The sequence below is a fragment of the Bacillus rossius genome, chromosome 12, assembly GCF_032445375.1.
Source record: "Bacillus rossius redtenbacheri isolate Brsri chromosome 12, Brsri_v3, whole genome shotgun sequence".
In the NCBI taxonomy this organism is placed as follows: Eukaryota; Metazoa; Arthropoda; class Insecta; order Phasmatodea; family Bacillidae; genus Bacillus; species Bacillus rossius.
The window spans coordinates 18,805,549-18,825,114 of record NC_086339.1 but is presented as its reverse complement, the minus strand read 5'-3'; the positions used below and the strand labels follow the sequence as shown (position 1 = coordinate 18,825,114).

At 37.0% G+C, this 19,566-nt stretch overlaps 1 protein-coding gene across 2 annotated transcripts in view; it reads left to right on the top strand.

Moving 5' to 3' along the window:
* Window positions 1-19,566, top strand: part of LOC134537647 (UNC93-like protein MFSD11) — a 51,762-nt gene that overhangs the window by 11,503 nt on the left and 20,693 nt on the right. Inside the window, exon 1 of one of the 2 annotated variants that reach the window (XM_063378316.1) lies at window positions 14,301-14,468. The exons of the other annotated variant lie outside the window; for it this stretch is intronic. Coding sequence (XP_063234386.1) covers window positions 14,466-14,468 — 3 coding nt within the window. The 5' untranslated portion in view covers window positions 14,301-14,465. Of the gene's footprint in view, window positions 1-14,300; window positions 14,469-19,566 lie in introns of those variants that run through there. 2 annotated transcript variants of the gene reach the window in all.

Genomic DNA, 19,566 nt, shown 5'->3' with positions numbered 1-19,566 from the left:
TAAGAGAAATAATGAAAGGTAACACAACAGTAAGGTTAATACGAGTACATAATGGTTAAAGAAATGGCTTTCTTTGAGGGGGTCGGTATGACAACATTCGCGAACGCGACAGAATTCTCAAATAGAAGGTTAGCCTACTTCCATCTGGTCGCGGACGCAATGTTACCCAAATGAACGTCAAAATAATTTCCAATGATGTTTAAACTGGTAATTTTTAAGGTGCCAGAACATTATCTATGCTTATGTAGAAATCTGTAGCATTTGTCTGTACATTTGAGTAATTTGGCGTGAAATAGTCATTTTATGACTCACTGATTCCAATTCTGCAATTTTTAACATTTTTGGTCGTCTGTTTGTTTATATTTATGTCTAGTTTTATATAATATTATTTCCTGCGGCTGGGTCCTGGGTCCGCAGCCTGAGTTGATGTCCACCATCTTGTATTGTGACGTCATGGTGGCCATTTTGGTGTCAAATTTCTTCAAAACTACTTAAAATACTTGAAATTCTTATAAATTTCTCTATTTTGAAGGGAAAATTCCCGTTTTTAGGAAAATTTCCCATTTTATTCCTGAAATAATGTCTACGGCTTGCAAATTCCTAAAATCGGCTTAAAACTCCTAAAAGCAAGCCGCCCTAAGCCGCTGATATCAGGACCTTGACCTTTGACCTGGACCTTGACCCCGGCGGGTATTTTGGATCCGCCATTTTGGATCATCCATCTAAGTTATTACAATATTCCACCATTTAGAACTCAAGAACTTTCTGCCATAAAATGCCCCAATCTTTAATTATTAAGGGCAGGCATTTTTCGCGAATAAATCTGAAAGCCTATCAGACTGCAACAAGGTACACCCGCACCAGCGGTTTCTTCCTTGTGATTGGCGGCCGTCTGCGAGAGAAGTCGTTGCCTTGTTTGACCGAGCCACTCAGGACGCGTTTGCTTTCCCACTGAATTACTCTGATTGGTGTTGTAACACTGGACATATACCTGAACGAAATTCACCCAATCACGAAACAGAGTCGGCGTTACAGTGTTTTAACTTATAACTAGTCTCGGAATCTTTTCGCGAAATATGCATGGCCCTACTAATTTTACATTTTTTACGGCCACCATCTTGAAAATCTGTATTTATTATCCTATTATAATGGAATTCTTTTAAAAAATTTATAAAAAGTTATTTATATATATATAAATTTAATATAAAATCTTCATCATTATTTAAATCTTTAATTATTATGCTATTTTAATAGGGGAATATTTTTAATTTATAAAAAAAATATATTAAATGCGATTCTATTAATTTTACAGGTGACCTTTAACCTTGAACTTGATCTTTGATATTTACCTTTGACCTCAACATTTGACCATTGAACTTACTAAAAATTGACCATCAGCTAGATATTTGACCTTGACCATGACCTCGAACTCTGACCTCTGATGCCATCTTAAATTATACCATCTTTGAACAAAGCACAACAATCCCCGGATGTTGCAATTTTCGTAACGGCCACCATCTTGAAAATCCGTAATTATTAGATTGTAATAAAATAAATTAAATTAAATATAAAAAATTTAATTAAATTTTAATAAAAACATCATGAAGTCCTCGGTTCGAACCCGGCGAGGGCAATCGGTTAAACATTACGACAGATCCTTCCTCCACAGAAGCCACCGGCAGATTGACCTCACGCCACTAATGCCAAGGCAGATATATATCGGCCTTGGAAAATTAAAAAAAAAAAAAAGAAATACTGAACTTTAGTTCTTCCATACAACTTTAAATGGAAGTTAAGTTTAACATATGAGTTCAAGTATTTAAGTAAATATTAATTCACACTTCAAGATAAAATGATATAATAAACTTCGGGTACGGGGGCGGGTTCTGCTCCTACCGCCCTTCCTTTGGAGTTGCACTTGCTCTTCTTTTGATTATGAATTCAGATATGACCAGAGTGAGTATGGTCAGGCCCTTCTGTTGTAAAGGTTTGCTTTCTGGCTGACAGTCAAGGCAGCTGTGACAAAAAATTTTTTTAGGAAAAAACTATATATATATATATATATGTTTAAAGTTTGTTATATCTCTAAATGCACCTGCAAATTTTCATATACTCTGCTTAGTAAGCCTCTTACAATTTGTGTTGTGACATTTGTATAACTTTTTTTTTTTCGTCTTCTATAGTGTTTTGATTAAGAACCATCGTTGTTTTCATTTGAGCTTATCAGCGTTTCTTCAATTAACCCACATTCTCGCCGTAATTAGTTTGCAATAATGACTTTATCTGTTATTATTAAGTGCGTTTGTGTTTAACACTCTCTTGAAACTCTTATCTTGCATAAAATAATAACGCATGCAAACAACCTCAGACTTGTATAGCGAATTTATTAGGAGACACCGAGATAAGCATTCTAAGGGGGGAAAAAACTAGGAAATGACCCTTTTTCTGTGTAAAAAAAAAAAGACCGTGTTGATTAAAGTAAAATAATTTATTTCATATTGAAGTAGGTACAGAGATTGGGAATTTCACAAAACGACTAAAAGATTTTGACTCCGGCATCTAAGTAGGTTGGTACTCACAGTTTGCTCCCCTTACTACTGGATTTCAGCGATGGCCTTGTGATCGTTAAGATCCGCCTGAGAGGTGAGGTAAATGGGTTACGCAGACAAACAGAAACAGACAACTATAAATAAAATATTACTTGCCATTACATTTCCACTGTTCGTAGACAATTTTCAACAGTTTTTACGAGTTTTTTTAATGAATCTGTTTGAGAAAAAATGTGTTTAAAAAAAATATAATATTTATTTGTAAAAAAAATCACAAACATTTTACCTTAAACAAATAAATGAGAGGGTGTGTACATATATAGTACACACACACACACACACACCAATGCGCCAGTTTTTTAAGAATCATTGTAAAACAAAATTCTTAGGTACTCGGATTTTGTCGCGCTAACGTTACAGATGTGCCGAACAAGATTGCTTTCAAAACGTTTTTATTCGTATCGCGTCCGTCGCACCTTTGTGATTCCTGCATTAGCAATAGGTGGTTGCTCCTGGAAGGGAGGGGGGGGGTGAAAGGGGAAGGGATAAGGAAGCGGTTGTGAGTCGAGAAACTTCACTGGCACACGGCAACGTCCGCCACATTTACCATTTGCGGGAGAAAGAAAAAAATATGATTCGACACCACCGGGAGTTAAACCCGGATCGCCTCGGTGGGAGGCGAGTTATTACAGACAGTCTCGTCAGCGACGTTCACGGATATCGCCTGTCATTTGTTCTGTTTTTTTTTTTTTTTTTGTTTCATAGGAATGCGCGTCTGATAAGCCACAATGCTGATCTGCGCATCTGGTGCGCCAACAATGATAGCATCACTTAGTCGTTTCTGCACTAGTCGAAGTGTTTACGTCACTTGCTGCCACGAGTAGTTGCAGATTAAGTTAAAGCCTGACTACATTTTTATTATTTATTATATTAATGGCAGTACGCATTCGGACTGGAATATTTGACAACACAGCATTATCGACGTAGGAACTGCATCTAAATTCATGTAGGAAACTGTAAATATCAGCATAAACCTAAGATTCCAAGAAAAAAAATAATCATGCTAATATGAAGTCATTTTAAAACACAAGATTTAACTCTGTAGTAATCTAGTACGAAATGTTGAATTCCGTTATGCACGATTTAAACAATTTTTTTTTTCCTTCACAAGATCGCTTTCAAACAACTGCACTGTTCAATGCAAAATAATGCGCAACGCGATAGAAATAATAATAATAATAATAATAACAACTATTTGTCGCGCTGATGTAACCTAGAGAATTAGTTTATTCGCGTTGCATCCCGCCATGTCGCGTGGATCGCTCTGTTGCTATCCCGGCATTGCTAGCAATTGTAGGGAATCGGTTGCGATCCTGATTCCCTGTGCTTAATGCTCTGTCGCTCTGTAGAACTTCCGCTTCTACAGCACCTTGCAACGAAGTTGCTCAGATAATGTTGGAGGGTCGAGACGACACCGAATACGTCACTAGCGCGGCCATTTTTTTTTGACAACGTAGGAGGGCTTGAGTTTTCATTAAATATTTAGTATAGTCTATAGGTTATGAAGTATGTTGGATGTTTGACGGAATTAGTGATGATTGAAATGGCATGTGTTTCCGTCACAACGAATCTTCAAAATGACGAAAGATGCACGGGAGATTAAAGAGATTGAAAAGGTAAAGTATTTTATGTCGCATGTTAAAAAAATGTCTGGAAAATATGATGTTTGTAACTTTTTTTAAGAATGTCAAACATTAATTTTATAATGCAATATGTACCAATAACATTGAAAAAATTACAATTGTAATAAAAGTTTAAAAAATGCATACAAATCATAAAAATGTCTAATGTTTATAAGTTTGAGCTGGCTCAGTTCAACAATAAAAAGTTGAAAGGATCACAGGATTTAAAACGTGTTAGAGGTTATCTGTTCTACTTTATTTTACGGAGAAAATTAGAAGCCATGTATTGTCCAATATAAACTCTCGTGCTTTGTTGTCTAATATAGACGGAGATGAAACGGGTAAACATAACACCATATTATGGTGTTCAGAGTTTCAGAAGAAGTCACACGGTTGAAAAACGGCTCAAGATATCCGAGCGGTGTCTGTTCACGAAAAGCATTTCAGAATACTATGTGGACGTATGAGTAGTTACGTTTCCGTATCTAGCTTTCAAACTGTATTTATAGAAGGTTTAAAATGGCTGAAACGTGTGTATACAGAACTTTTTTATTTATTTATTTAGGCATGAAACACCCGGTACAGATTCTTGAAAGCACTCAGTGGACTTGCATTACACCTTTGTCTTCATTTCTCCGCCATATAACTGTGTGGTCACCGCTCAGATCTCACGGTTGTCCTGTGCACGACGAGAAAACTGCGCGCCTTGTCCAGAGGCGACACTGTCCTCGAAGCACCAGAGAGAGAGAGAGAGAGAGAGAGAGAGAGAGAGAGAGAGAGAGAGAGAGAGAGAGAGCGACGCTCTCTATCATCCCGCCTTGCCGACACAAATCGTTTTGTACGGAGACGCGCGTGCTTGCGAGCAAATAGGGAAACAGAAATGCATACCATCATGGCAGGGCACGTGCCTCTCTCTCTTTCTCTCTCTTTCTCTCTTTGTCTCTCTCCTTTTCTCTCTCTCTCTCTCTTCGTGTATTATCCTCTTTAAAAAAATATGTTCTCTGTTAGTGTGTAACAATGAAACATTGCGCAACCGTAGGAAATGGAACATACTTTTTCACAGCAAAGAGTGGAAAGTGATTAGCCATGACGTAAGAGAAATAATGGAAGGTTACACAGGGTTGTGACTTTGTGAGCAAGCACGCGCGAGTGATCCGAGCGCAGGTCGTGCCTTATCCGAGTCGTCCCAGTCGTCCGAGCTGGTCGCACTGTTCCGTCGATCCGGCGCGCCGATCCTCAGACCGCGTCGTCCCCAGCAAGACCGCGGTGTCACGCTGTGCTCCGATAAAAGATGGCGCTCGGCTCCTCTCGGCTCATCTCGGCTCCTCCTGTCGAACCCTGCTACCGGACATACATTTCTACACTACTGCTACAATCAGGGGCGCAACAACAGGGGGGGGGGGGGGGCAAGGGTATTTTGCCCCCCCCCCCTTCTGAAACTGAAGTGGGGGCAAACGGGGGCAAAGAAAGTGCTGTGTAATCAATTTTTAGATGATAAAACTGCTTAAATAGCACCATTTTCCACCTTGAAATACAAATTTTCCCGGGGGAGGACCCCCCACTTCAATAGGGGGATCGGTGATTCTTTATAAAAAGGTTATATTGCCCCCCCCCCCCCTTTGGAAATTTAGTTGTTGCGCCCCTGGCTACAATACTTCTTGCCTAAGGTTACTAAACTAAACCGGTAACGTCTTGAGTCGAATTCGCGCACTCTGTTTTGTGGTATACCTACATGCACAATGTCTGCGGAGGTCTTGCACGTAACGACGTATAATACCGCGAATTTCCGTTGCACGTTTGATTTAGGTCCAGAGTGTTGATGTGTGTATCACGTTTCTATGTTCCTATTTATGATGAGTCTGGTTTTGTAACGACAACTAATTGCAAATGTCTGAATCCTGTTTTATGCTTCGACAATGAGCAGCAATTTTCTTGTTTGCTGGGATTTATCTTTTCAGCCCTTTGTCTGATCACGATTTATATTAATAAAATACCAAGTGACCTAAATTTGTTTTTAACCTATAAAAGTCTGAAGAAAAATACGAGCCACCTTGAGCAACTGATAGTAGGCCATCTTTGGTGCCCGGGAATCAAAGTTTGCCCATTTGCTTGTTTCTTATAATTTGAATATCAACTCTGCTGTGCGGACTGATACTAGGCTGTAAATTTTTTTATCGGAAAGGAAAGGAAAATTAGTTAATCTAGCTAATTGTTATATATTTTATTAATTTTAAAATTACTTAATATAATATATTATTGAAACCTAAGTTATGGTCACGTTTGGTTCACATGACTTATTACATTACAAGACTACATAAAGTATTATTATTACTGTTATTTGTGGGTAAAACAGTTAAATGCTGTTTTACTTATTAATTAATATGTACACAGTTAATTAAAAAAATAGAAGTTTAATTGACTGTACACAAAGTAATCTTTAAATAAGTCCATCATTCACTCTCCCCACAGGAGAGAGGCTAGACTGTGGCTCTCTTTAGTTCGTCGGTCCCAGCACACTGCCTCGCACTAAACGTAAAACATAAATGGTGCATCATTTCTGATTACAAACCTTTTAAAAATAACAGGCAGTCCACAATATTTCACTGGTAGGAATCGGCAACGATAACAACAGGTTTCTTCTGGGAATTCACAGTTTTTCCTCATCTCCAATCTGAACATTGTTTTCTCATCTCTAATATTATAATAATATAATAATAATATTTTTTTTTCCTTCTGACAATTATTTCTGTAACAATTTGCACTGGATATTTTGAACCACTTCTTGACTAAAATAGATATATACCAAAAATTAAAAAAAAAAAAAAAGAAGTTAGTATTATCTGGAATGGTAGGCCGTGAACGAATTAGGTTTGATTTGATTATCACGATGCATATGCGACCCGGTTTATTTTATTTATGTATATTTACGGTTATCGGGATCACAACTGTCAAAATAAACGAACAGTTTAGAGAAGGCCGTTATCAGCAAGCAAAGTTAAAAGGTCACTGGCCGACAAGGCAGTCAGATAGTTGATAGCGCCTTGCTGGCTTGCCTCTTGCATTCTCCCGTTGTTGAAGTGCATTCACCCAGCCGGCTTGGATTTTAAAATATATTGTCGTAGCCTGCAATACAGACAGTTGCGGACCTAGCTATGAATTATGTAGGGGGGGGGGGGGTTAGCGACAATATTCCGGAGGGTTTTGCAGCATGGCATACCTCCCAGTTAAATGGGGAGTCCGAAATTTAAAATATTTATATTAGACCCTTAAATACTATTTTAACGTGTTAAAATAAGTTAAATCTACCATTTAGCTTCCGTATTACATTTTCTGGCATATGATCAGGGTCGTAGCCAGGGGGTGGGGATTTAGTGGTTCAACCCCCCCCCCCCCTTAGCACCAAATCTTTAATTAATTTCTTATTCGTCACTCAAACAAATTTCATATTAAAATTAATAAAAATTTTACCATTACAATATTCAAATTTAAGAACCGAAAACTGATAAAATAGCACTATTTTACACCTTAAAATCCAATTTTTCCCGGGGGAGGGCCCCCGGAACCCCCCCCCCCTTAATACGGGGGGGGCATGATTATTAACACCCCCCATACACAAATCCTGGCTACGCCACTGCATATGATGGGCACTTATGGAAATCAACATTCGTGAGAGTGAACTGGGGTAGTAATTATGGCAGCTGTAGTAGTCTGTAAAATAATCGGTTACAAATTCCACCCCTGTATCGAAACGAAACCCTTGCCACTTCTTGGTGCTCCATAGTATAGACTTTTTTTTTTAAGTTACTCTTCAGCTTCCGGTATCATAATGCTTTAAATATTAAACTGTTTTAGTTTCATTTTCAAGCGCGTCATGGAGAACGTAGTTCCAACAAATTGCATTTTAGGCGTTTTTGCAAACGAAGGGGGGGGGGGGGGGGCGAATGTTGCCAAGGGGGTCACTGCCCCGTCCCAGAGAATGGGAGTGGGAGCCTTTTTTTTTTTACAGAATTTAGGGAGTTGTGGTTTTGTTTGAAATTGTCAATTTACAATTTTGTCAATTAGGAATCTGTATGTTTCGATTAGTAGGTACCTATGCATTCTTATTTCAGTTGTTTCGAACCATGTAATAAATAATCAATTTGACTTTTTTAGTTTAATATTTTAAATAATATCTCTACTAATTTTAAAATGTGAGTGTTTGTATGTAAGAAATAAACTCGAAAATTATAGGACTTATTAAAAAAAAATCTCCTTTTTTATAAAGCTGCATTATTTCAGACGGACATAAACTATGTTTTCTTAAAAAGTATTTATATTTTTTTTCATTAGAGACACCAATATTTGTACTTTAAACCGGAAGGGGAAGAAAACAAATTGATTGCTTTCTTGTCAAACGCTGATAAAAACGTTAAAAAATTAAACATAACTACCATGTCCCCTCAGCACGTAATGTACACGTGTGTTCCAAATATACTATATTATAATTAATTATATCCTTTTGTAGTGTATGTATCCAGCTTTTCTGTAATCATCTTTGACATCATATCGAAACCATACTGGATAAATAAATTTGAGTGTGAAGACCAAATACGAAGGGGGGAAAAATGTTAATTTGACATTAATTTATAGGTATCAGTTTTTTATAATTATTCTTAAAAACTTTTATGTTAAAAATCTTTATCTGCCGTAGCAGTTTTATATAGTGATTAGGTAATTTACGTTCCTTGGCCCACTTAGATGTTAATCATTGGGCCTAGTTACATTTCCTCAACAGCACCAGGTCCTTTCCAAGGCAGTTAGCAGCTGCCGTATTTTCTTTACTGGGACAGCTGCTGAAGCTTATGAGACATTTCCGGAACTCCCTCATTTCCCCCTTCATCCATCCTTTCGCTTACAGCTCAGTCTCACACGCAGAATTGGTCCTTTCATTTTATTATAATTGCTATTAATTAAGGGATTTTTCCTGTAAATTTATTCCTATAGCTCTCATGGATTTGTTGTTAGGGCTACGAATTTCCTCACACTGTAATTTTTTTTTGTAAATGGAACATAAACATTCATGTAAAATTAATTACAGACATTTGAAATTTTTTTTTCATTTAGATGAAAACAACTATACCACTACAAAATAGTTTTCGCAGTAATACTGGGTTCGGATTCTTACCGGGGCACATATGCTTTGTGTTGTACCATTACCTTCAATAGTTAAAAGTTCCTTGTAAACCGTTCCCTGAATAGCTTTCCAATGTTAACATAATAACAAAATAAAGTCAAATTTTTGTAGATTCGATTATCTTTTCCATGTTTAAAAAAAAGTATGCTTGAATGAAACATCGGTTGAAATATAAAAATTTACTTCAATTTTTGTACGAAATACTCAGTATTATCTCGAAAAACGTTTTCATTAATGCAAAAATATCCATAGCCTTGTGTTATGCAAAGTTACAATATGTTTATTGTAGTGTTACTAACTACTTCTTGGCAACTGGGTTCCAAAGTACTCTTTTGTAAAAGTACAGAATTTGTTTTTCTGTGTGCTGGATATTTGCTAGACGGCATTTTCAAAATGTAAAAGGTAAGTAATCGTAATTACGAACACTCACGTGACTTTTTTTTATCGCTATTATTTGAAGTTTGTTAAGTATATGTTGAGACAATACTACAAGAAAACTACTGTAAATATTTATAAAACATTGCTGTGGTTATTTTTACGTGTATGAAATACGTTTTTGGAAACAATACTGAATAATAGTAGTCGCTCTCAGGAAATTTTTTTAAAATCTTGACTGATATTTAATACAATCGTAATTTTTTTTAAAACTTGGGAAAGATAATCAAATATTCAACTATTGGTCTTTTGTGCGCAGTTAATACCGGAAAGCTATTCAGGGAACTAATGAATGAACTGGAACAACACAAAGCATAAATGCCCGAGGGAAAAAAATCCGAACTCAGTAATAATGCGAACATTTTTCATTTGCGTTCCTTCAGTTGCGTACAGTTGCGTTCCTTAAATGTATAAATTTACATATATCTGTGCTTTTACGAGATAGTTTCTGTTCCATTTACAAAAAAAAAATGTCGATTTTAATGACAAAAATATTAAATACCCACCTCTAGTAGTACCTTTGAATATATATAGTGTATAGAAGTCGCCAGCCCAGGTTAAAATTTCTAATACGGTTTTGAGGTAGTTGCTTAATTCACCGCCGCAATCGCCACCATCTCTAGGGCATCGACTTGTGGTGGTCCCTAGCGGACAAGTGTCCAACTCTTCACACACCCCTTCCCCCTCCCGTTGAACTACCTTGAGCTGCAGTGAATGATGGGTGGGGGGTGCGGGGAATGACAGCGGGCGACAGCGCTGCGCTCTAACGTGTAAATAACAACTAAGACGATATAGGGCGTTACGGCAGCGCACTGCAGCGGTGAAGTTCCCAAGCTGCTTCTGAAAAACGTAGATTAAATCCTATCCACTCGCGACTTCTATACAGTATATATATTCAAAGGTAGTACATAAGCGATGGTTTTTTTTTTTTTTTTTTTTTTTCGTATGTTCCCTTTTCTTGGCTGAAGTGTCACCGAGGCGTGGAGATGCGTGCCTCGCTGAAGGGCAATGCAGCTCAGCTGACCTTCGCAGAGGTCAGGGGCCAGCGTATTTTCCACGGAGGTATAGGCTGACGCGAACGTTGAACTTTCAACACACGTACCGAGCGGCTCAGATCAGTTGCTATAGTGCGGACAGCACAAGTCAGCGACCAGTGCGTCGCGGAACTGACACTTGTCGCCAATTGCCTGTGTCGAGCCGCCCGGTCCGCATGCCTGTCTGTGCCTGTCTGTGGCATCGATCCAGGGGGCTCGCAAAGAGTCCCAGGCCGCGTGTTGCCGCCAATCACCTCTTGTCTTGTGTCTGTGTGTACGTTTTTTGACGTGACAACGTCTAATAAATCGATGAATTCCGGCTGCACGCACGAAAAAGTGTTCCGTTACGCTGTGTCCCGTTGCGCTGTCGGCGAGTGCAGTAATAATAGGTTATGTTACAATTGACTAAAAAATTATGGTGATTCATATAATTGATTATAGATATTTGATTACAGTTTATTTATATGAAAACTTGTTCATAATTATATTTAAACTTTATAGCTAAACGCCAGTTTTTTTTAAAATTAATTGCAAGTCATCTACACGTGAACGGTTTCGTCTACTGTTTATAAATTGAAGTGAAAAGTTAATGTGGTTTTCAGTGCTTATTACAACATCAATTTCGGCAATAAAGGTTAATTATTCTTGCATTTTAAAAATCTGATTACTAGTATAATTTCAAGTATTTATTCTTTTATTATTAAAATAAAAATGATTCGATTCTATTCATAAAGTATGCAATCATTTCATAAATGTTTTGTTATGACGTCACGTTAAACTATCGTCCGTAAACCGACTTTACAGACAACCAATTTTTTTTTGATGTGATTCTGGAGCCTGTGGTAGGGGGTGGCTGTGGTGGAATGCTGGTGTGTGGTTGCGTGGATGAACGTGGTGAAGTGGGGGGGTGATGCGCTCACGAGGTGCGCTAGCGCTCCCGAACGGAAAAGGGTGGGGGGGGGGGGGGGGGACATTTGATGTCCTGCCCGCTGGCCCCTGCGCTTAGCTCTGCCAGTCTGCTCCCCAGCTTTCACGACTATTTGTTGAAGGATATAAATATTATATTTTGTAATTCAGATGGAATCTGCATGGTTATGTAAGTGCAAGGTCATCAGTGGCCTTTTTTACACGCTTTATATTAGCTTCACCTGTATGTTTGTTTGTATGTATGTTTGTAACCGACTCCTGTGGGTGCGATTTTTGACCCACTTTAAACGGCCAGATTTCATTGAAACTTTGTAGATTTATCGAGGACCGATGACAATACACTAATTTGATAAGATTATTCCATTAATCAATTTGCAAAATAAGATTTCTGTCAATTTTATATAATTGGTAAAATGAAACAAAGACATATATGTACAGAAAACAATTTCGCTCATGTGCGAACTCTTTTCTTTCAGTTTGTATTTGGCGCGATATAAACAAAGCCTACTAAATATTGTGTGACATTTAATTAAATGAAAATGAGAGTGGGTTATGATTATTGTGAACAATATACTTTCTTGAAGAGAATATTATCTATATTTGTAAAAATATGAAGAAAAAAACTGAAATAAGGGCTTTAAATGTTGTTTCCTTTCGTTAAATTAGAGAAACACAATTGCGTCTTTGTTTTCATTTTTACCAATTAACCAAGAGTGAAACATTATTATAAAACAACATTTAATGCAAATATTTCACGAAACATGGAAAAATTTAGGTTTGATTTTGCTGTGAAACCAACAACAGCAGATGGGAAATCAAACACCATATGCATAACCTCAATAGCTACACCTGATGGGCAGATTTTTGAAATTCCACTCGAACGCCAACCTGCAAATCTACACCAAGCAGTTACAAATACTCCAAACTATGCCAAGGTCAGTAAATCATTAAATAAAAGACATCAAACACGGAAAATATGGAATAAGTTTGACAGATGATATATCATAAAAAACATATTTGGATAGAGAGCAAAACTTACCGGGAAGAAATTGAGGGAAAAAAAAAACACATTTATAAATAAACCAAATTAAAAAGTAGAAAATAAATAATAGTTTCAAAAACTAAAAACACGCTTTATATATAAAACCAAACTAAAAAATATAAAATAAATTTTAATAAATTTGAATTAAGAATAGTGTAATTTTTTTTTATAAATATAAATTAATAATAGTGTAAATAAGAAAATAATGTATTTTATTTTAAAAAAAAGCGTGGGGTGCTTTTTAAGATATTATCGAAATGATAAACCTTCTACTCATATCTGTCAATAAAATATTTATAACTATTGACACCATGCACCCCACATTTTTTAAAAAATAAAATACATTATTTTCTTATTTACACTTTTATTAATTTATATTTATAAAAAAAATACACTATTCTTAATTCAAATTTATTAAAATTTATTTTTTAGTTTGGTTTTCTACATAAAGCGTGTTTTTAGTTTTTGAAACTATTATTTATTTGGGTTTATATTCAATCATCTGTAATATTCGGGTAATTAATGGTGATATTTAATTATTTTATTGAGAAAAAACTGTTAGGTTTTTACCAGTTTTCCTTTTGCTGTCTAGATTATTATGTATGTGTGATTTTCGGCATTTTATTGCATTTAATGTTTTTTATGATGATTTTTTTTGTATATGATTCGTGGTGTGGTTGTGAAGTGTCTAGAACGACAGACAGTGATGTGGGTAAAAAGAAAGGAAGACGTACGGCGACACAGCGGCGATAAATGATAGCATCCTGTGTGAAAGAAAGACACGCGTGACAGAAAGAACTGGGGGGAAGGCCCGCGGGACGGGGAATCACTGAATAGTAGTTGTAAGAACAATGCGTGCAGCCAATAGGAAAAGTAGCACCTCGGGGAAGTCCCCAGCCAAGTGAATGTTTCTGTAATCTTTGTGGCTGTCGGTCGTGGGATAGTGATGGGCAGAACGGTTCTTTTGACCGAACCGGTACTTTCGGATCAGTTCCGTGAAAGATTCGTTCAGAACGATTCGTTCATCTCGGTCATTTCGTTCTTTTCTGTGAATAGGATCTGGCTCTTTTATCAGGTGTCGTAACTCGTTCATCCTTTAGAGTATTGGCTACGTGTTTGCTTCCAGCCTCCCCTCGTTATCGCGTGACCCGATAACGAGAGGAGGCTGGATCGCGTGGGTGGTTATCTTTATCTACTCTGCATGGGTAAATGAAATTTCAAACGTCTAGTTGTATACTGACTGTTATAAAATTATTGACTGTTGATCGCTGCAAATGCTTCATGCAGTGATTCTATATAATACGGGAGCATTAAATCTAAGAATGTTAGGTACGAAAGTGATCTTTCTTAACTTTAATTTGTAATCGCACTATTATAGCTAGTACTTGAACATTGCTTTTCGTAGCCAGTGAATCACAGTTGCGTATATGAAACAAGATTATTTATATTGTATTACTTTTTAAGTTACAAATATTAATATACAGGCTATTTACACTCTAGAGAGAGTAAAGTGTTTACATGTAGACCAACACATTTAGAGAAAAAAATACAAAAATTGAATACTACTACTGCGATTCAGTATGAAGAGAGAAAAATGAAGTAGGTACATTAATTAACACCTAAATGGTAAGTGTGAACATTTGTAGTTACTTTCCCTGTTATTTTTAATTCGTGTTTCCCCCCCCCCCCCCCCCAAATTTGTGTATGTGAATGTGAAAACGCAATTTTAAACCACTACTTAACAGTTGACATTTTCAGGTATAGATACTTTTCATGTTACCCTATTTTATTTGATCAGTTATCGTTTGCTCTTATGAACATGCTCACGCTGTGATTACTAATTCTTCAGACTCCTGACGTCATGAATCATTTCACGAACGAATCAGACCGGGCGCGTGGCCGGTTCTCTCATCTCGTTCTCTCGTTCTCTCCGCGTTTTCGTTCTTCCGAATCTTTCAAGGTACCGGCTCTCAAAGAGCCGGTTGGTTCTCTCGTTCTCTCCGCATTTTCGTTCTACCGAATCTTTCAAGGTACCGGCTCTCAAAGAGCCGGTTCTTTACATCGCGAACGAATCGCAAGATTTCGTTCTCTCAAAGATTCGTTCTTTTTGAACGAATCGTTAACGAACGACCCATCACTATCGTGGGAGGGCTGGGCCGATAGGTGACCGGTGTTATCCGTAGTGTAGGTGTGATAATGTAGGTGACATCGAGCCTGTGGTAAATACTTTGGTCTCACATAACGTGTCGATTTTTTTCTTTTTTAAGTTATACTTATAATGCGACTTCCAACAAGGTTGCGTTAAACGTTTAACGCTCATGGGGAAGGGGAATAGAACGAGAGAGAGAGAGAGAGAGAGAGCGAGAGTAAATGCTATTGTAAGGAACTAAGTAGAGAGTAAGAAAAAAAATAATGATCCTGACAGTTTGTAGTGTCGCCATATTTGTTTCAATTTTCAATACCCTTTTTGTATATTACAATTTAAATTGCAGAAAAAAATCTTGTTTCATAGACACATAAATAGTTAAATAAACAGCTTTTATCGTTGAATGATTTCATGATTTATTTCATGAAAATCTGCTCTCATAAAAAAGTTAGTTTTATAGACATTCAATAGGTCTCTCTCTCTCTCTCTCTCTCTCTCTCTCTCTCTCTCTCTCTCTCTCTCTCTCTCTCTCTCTGAAAATTAATCTATGAATCGTTACAAATTTATTTCCTTTATTTTTTAGTTTGATTTGATACAATATGATTTCACTAAATTTCAATTTCACTAAAATTCAATCAATTTCTACCCCTTCCTATTTTCAGTTCCACGTTACGAAGTTTCACTTCTTCCGCGCGGAGGGACTCCACGCACTTTTTTTTGCATGCAATGAAAAACTATTTTTTAATGATGCCAAAGAAGTATAACTTCTCACGCGCGTACCTAAGTACACGCACACATATTTTTTTGTATTTATCGTCATTACTTTTATTAAAAGGCTCTTTCTGAAATTTTAACACTATAAACTCCTTGAATTTGTTTTCATCACAAATATTTACAACAGGTATTCATTTAAGTGGGTGTAAAAAAGTTGCGTAGTGGTAATTATTACGAATACTTGCATGACCTTTTACACAAATTGCATTAAACTTAATGATTATTTGTTGAAAATATTTTTGACATAACAGCAAATATAATGGGTATTTGCAAAAAAAAAATTCTCAACAATAAAACGTTCTACGAGTAAAATTAATCAGATTTAGAAAGTAATATTACAGTTAGCTTACACGTCACATTATTAAAAAAAAATACAAGTGTATATCAGTTTTGAATGTGTCATTTTGATGTGGGTACACTCGGAATCTTTATTGCACAAAAAGCGCAGAATGTGCCTATCTAATGATATCGCCCAGGCTCCGCCGCTGATAAGGCGAGTAATATTTTTTTGGGGGGGGGGGGGGGGGGGGGGGCGATAATCCCCGGGGCAGCTGTTGAATTTCGAGATTATTTTTTTAATGCCTGAGCTTACCCTGATAGTGGGACGAAAATTACGAGGGGCGTATCAATAAGTAACGCACACGTCAATTTTTTTAAGTAGGAAAATAATTAGTAAAAGTGAAATCATTTACTATAAAAAAAAAAAAGGAACAAGAGAGCGCTACTGACTGGGCGCGAAGCAAGATCTCGTGATTCCACACGCCGATAGCGTACGTCAGTAGGCGGTAAGATGGTGTTAGTGATTACATCGTCGACTGAGAGCAGCAAAGAGCACCCTCCGATTTCCACCTGAAGAAGTTCTCCTCATGAAGTTCCCCTCATGAAGATCCTCGGCGGTGAGAAGTGCGACTCTGACGAACTCACACGGGCCGCTCGAATGTGTCTCTTCTCGCAGTCGACCGAGCGCTATGAGACCGGTATTTCCTAACTGACCCACCGTTGGAACAAATGCCTCAACATGCATGGAAGTTATGCGACGAAAAGTAATAAATGGGCAATACTTTCTTTCCTGTTTCATACTGTCAATAATTGCTTTCATTCTTCATTTTTATATTATGTGTGTACATTACAGTTGAGTCTCGATTAACCGTGGACCGCTGCAACCTCGAATAAGCAAACACTCTTATAACACGGATGGAATAAGAAAATAATCTTGGTTTTCAATTGGCCCAGTGGTGTCATTTGTTTTTTGGGGGGGGGGGGGGGGGTAAGATATATTTCCCAGATTTTCTTCAGTGTGGATTCTTTTACGTTATTCCGTGATTTGCCCAACCGGTAAACGACATATTTCAGGTTAATTTTCGTTAGGCTTTCAACAACAGTTGGTTCATTGTCTTATGTCCTCAAGCAAATTTTCCAACAGTCTTTGCTGGTAATGGCACTTAAGGTCGGCTGGGATAATAAGGAATCTCGGTTAATCGAGACTCTGCTGTGCATTTATTATTATTATGCTTAAAAGATCTGGACCCGTTTTTAAAATAAAAATTTCAATAAAAGACATTTGTAATTCGTAATTTTAGTGCAATTAAGTAACTCATATATATATATATATAAATGAATTTTAATATGATCATGCTAATATTTTTTTCTTTGTTTTGGGTATTTTTAGTGTCTTTGTCATGTTTGCGTACGCAAAGGGGGTGTTAAGGGGGGTATATCATCACCCCCCTTCCGAAATTCTAATATATTTATGGAAATTCCCACCAACGAAAGGAAATAATTCTAAATTAAACAGAGGATCAAAGTGGTTCTATCCCTCCCCTCCCCCCTCTCTTGTAGAAATGAAATTGTGTGTACGCTTCTGTCCATTACCCTTGATCAGTCACTGGTCCGAGCTAAACGTCTTGCCAACTAGCCTCCCAAATTTGCGGGCTCATATCTTAGCGGACAACGTGACGTTTCTGGCTGTAGGTATACACACTGTTACAAAATAAAGATTCCCTTCAGTGATACAAGCGCCCGCATTTTCACCCGCGGAGACATTTGGGTCGGGTAGTAGCTATCCTGTTACTTTTTTTTTGAATGGAAAAAGCCAAAGCGTGTCCACTTGGATGTGCTGTTTGAAGGTTAAACAACAAAGTTGGAAACAATCTTTGTCGCGTAATGTGTACGCTCAGTTTAAGAAAATTTGAAGCAATTGCTGTGATTACCTGTGAAGGACACTTTGAGAGTTGTATAGTATGACGCACATTGACGCAATGTATGTGGATACAACACGTAGAAAGCGCGTGTCTCATAATTATTTTTTGAAGATATTTGTATCCTTCACCACCTCGTGGTCTTACAGGAAAACGAACCAAAAAATTTAAAGTCCAGTTGTTGAAAACGTGAATTTTTGGAATCAGTTTTTTATAGTGATTTTTAAGAGTTTTAAGCCCTGCCATCTTGAATTTTTTTTTTCATGGTTTTTGCTATAACTCTAATTTTGAACTATTTGTCTCAATTTTTGGCATGGCAAGGCATACTCCCAGACCTTCTACACGTTGTTGCAACCACGTGTTTACTAACAGGCTCGTCTGTAAGCGCCGCGAGGAAATAACTTATTATTTCACGCGGGTGACTACAACTGTCACAACAATCACACCAGTTCGCAACAACTAGTGAAAGCTAAGTCACGCCAAAAAAAAATGTAGCGCGTAAGCTTTATTGAAAGAGGTATCAAAATATTTGAAATTGCAAATTTGCGAGGCCAAATTCCCCTTAAAATAAAACTTGTCCTACTATAAATCTTTATCTACTTTTTGCGAACCCGTGTACCACATCTATATCTACACAACACATATAAACAATCTATCTAAGTATCCTGTCCTTGAAGTGAAAACAAAATTAATATAAACAGTACACAAGTCACAAGTCTAGATCGTAGGCTTTCGTGCTACAGAGCAGGACCTTAGCCCGTCGTGAAAGGGGAGGGGGGGGGGGGGTCTGACCCTCCCTTCCAGGGTTAAAAACAAACAAGCTGAGACAGAATAAGAAACTTACAAAAAATTAGCTACTTATAGATTTTAAGTGGGCTACAATAATGTATTTCATTATAGCCCGACATGCCTGTACACAGAAGCAACGGCAATTACACAATTATTGTGTTTCCAATTAGTCTATGTTTTATGCCAGTTTGCACAAGTGTTACTGTAAGTACGTCTTTCATACATTGACATGTGTGTTTCATGTTTTAAAAACAGTAGGGCCTATATGTGTATTTATGACTTGTAAAGAAATCGTCAAATAATTAAATTGAGAACAAAGTATTAAAAACTATTGAAATAAAAACCAAAATATTTAATGTTCGGTCAAGAAAAATATTACTTAAATTTCTTCTTTTTAATGTTGGAGTTATAAAAGTTTGAAGTTCCCTGAGATTTTATTTGTGACAGTAATTTTTTTTTTTTAAATTCAGTTATGGAAATAAATTATATTAAAAAAAATAATATAATGGTTGTACTTCACGGAAACCTGGCTACGGCCTCGTTCAGAGTCATGGATACTTGTCAGGGGCGTAGGAACCGGGGGGGACAAGGGGAACGTGTCCCCCTGAACTTTTTGGGTGGAGGGGGCTGTCTCCCCCAACTTTCTAGACCGTGATATTTTTATTTTATAATATTATTCTGCCCAACTTTATTTGTAATTTCTTCACTCATCGAATTTTATCTCAAGGAAACAATAATAATTTTAACATCGATGTATCCAATGGTTAGATACAAAAACTGCTTAAAAAGTGCTATTTTGCACTTTTAAAATCAAAAT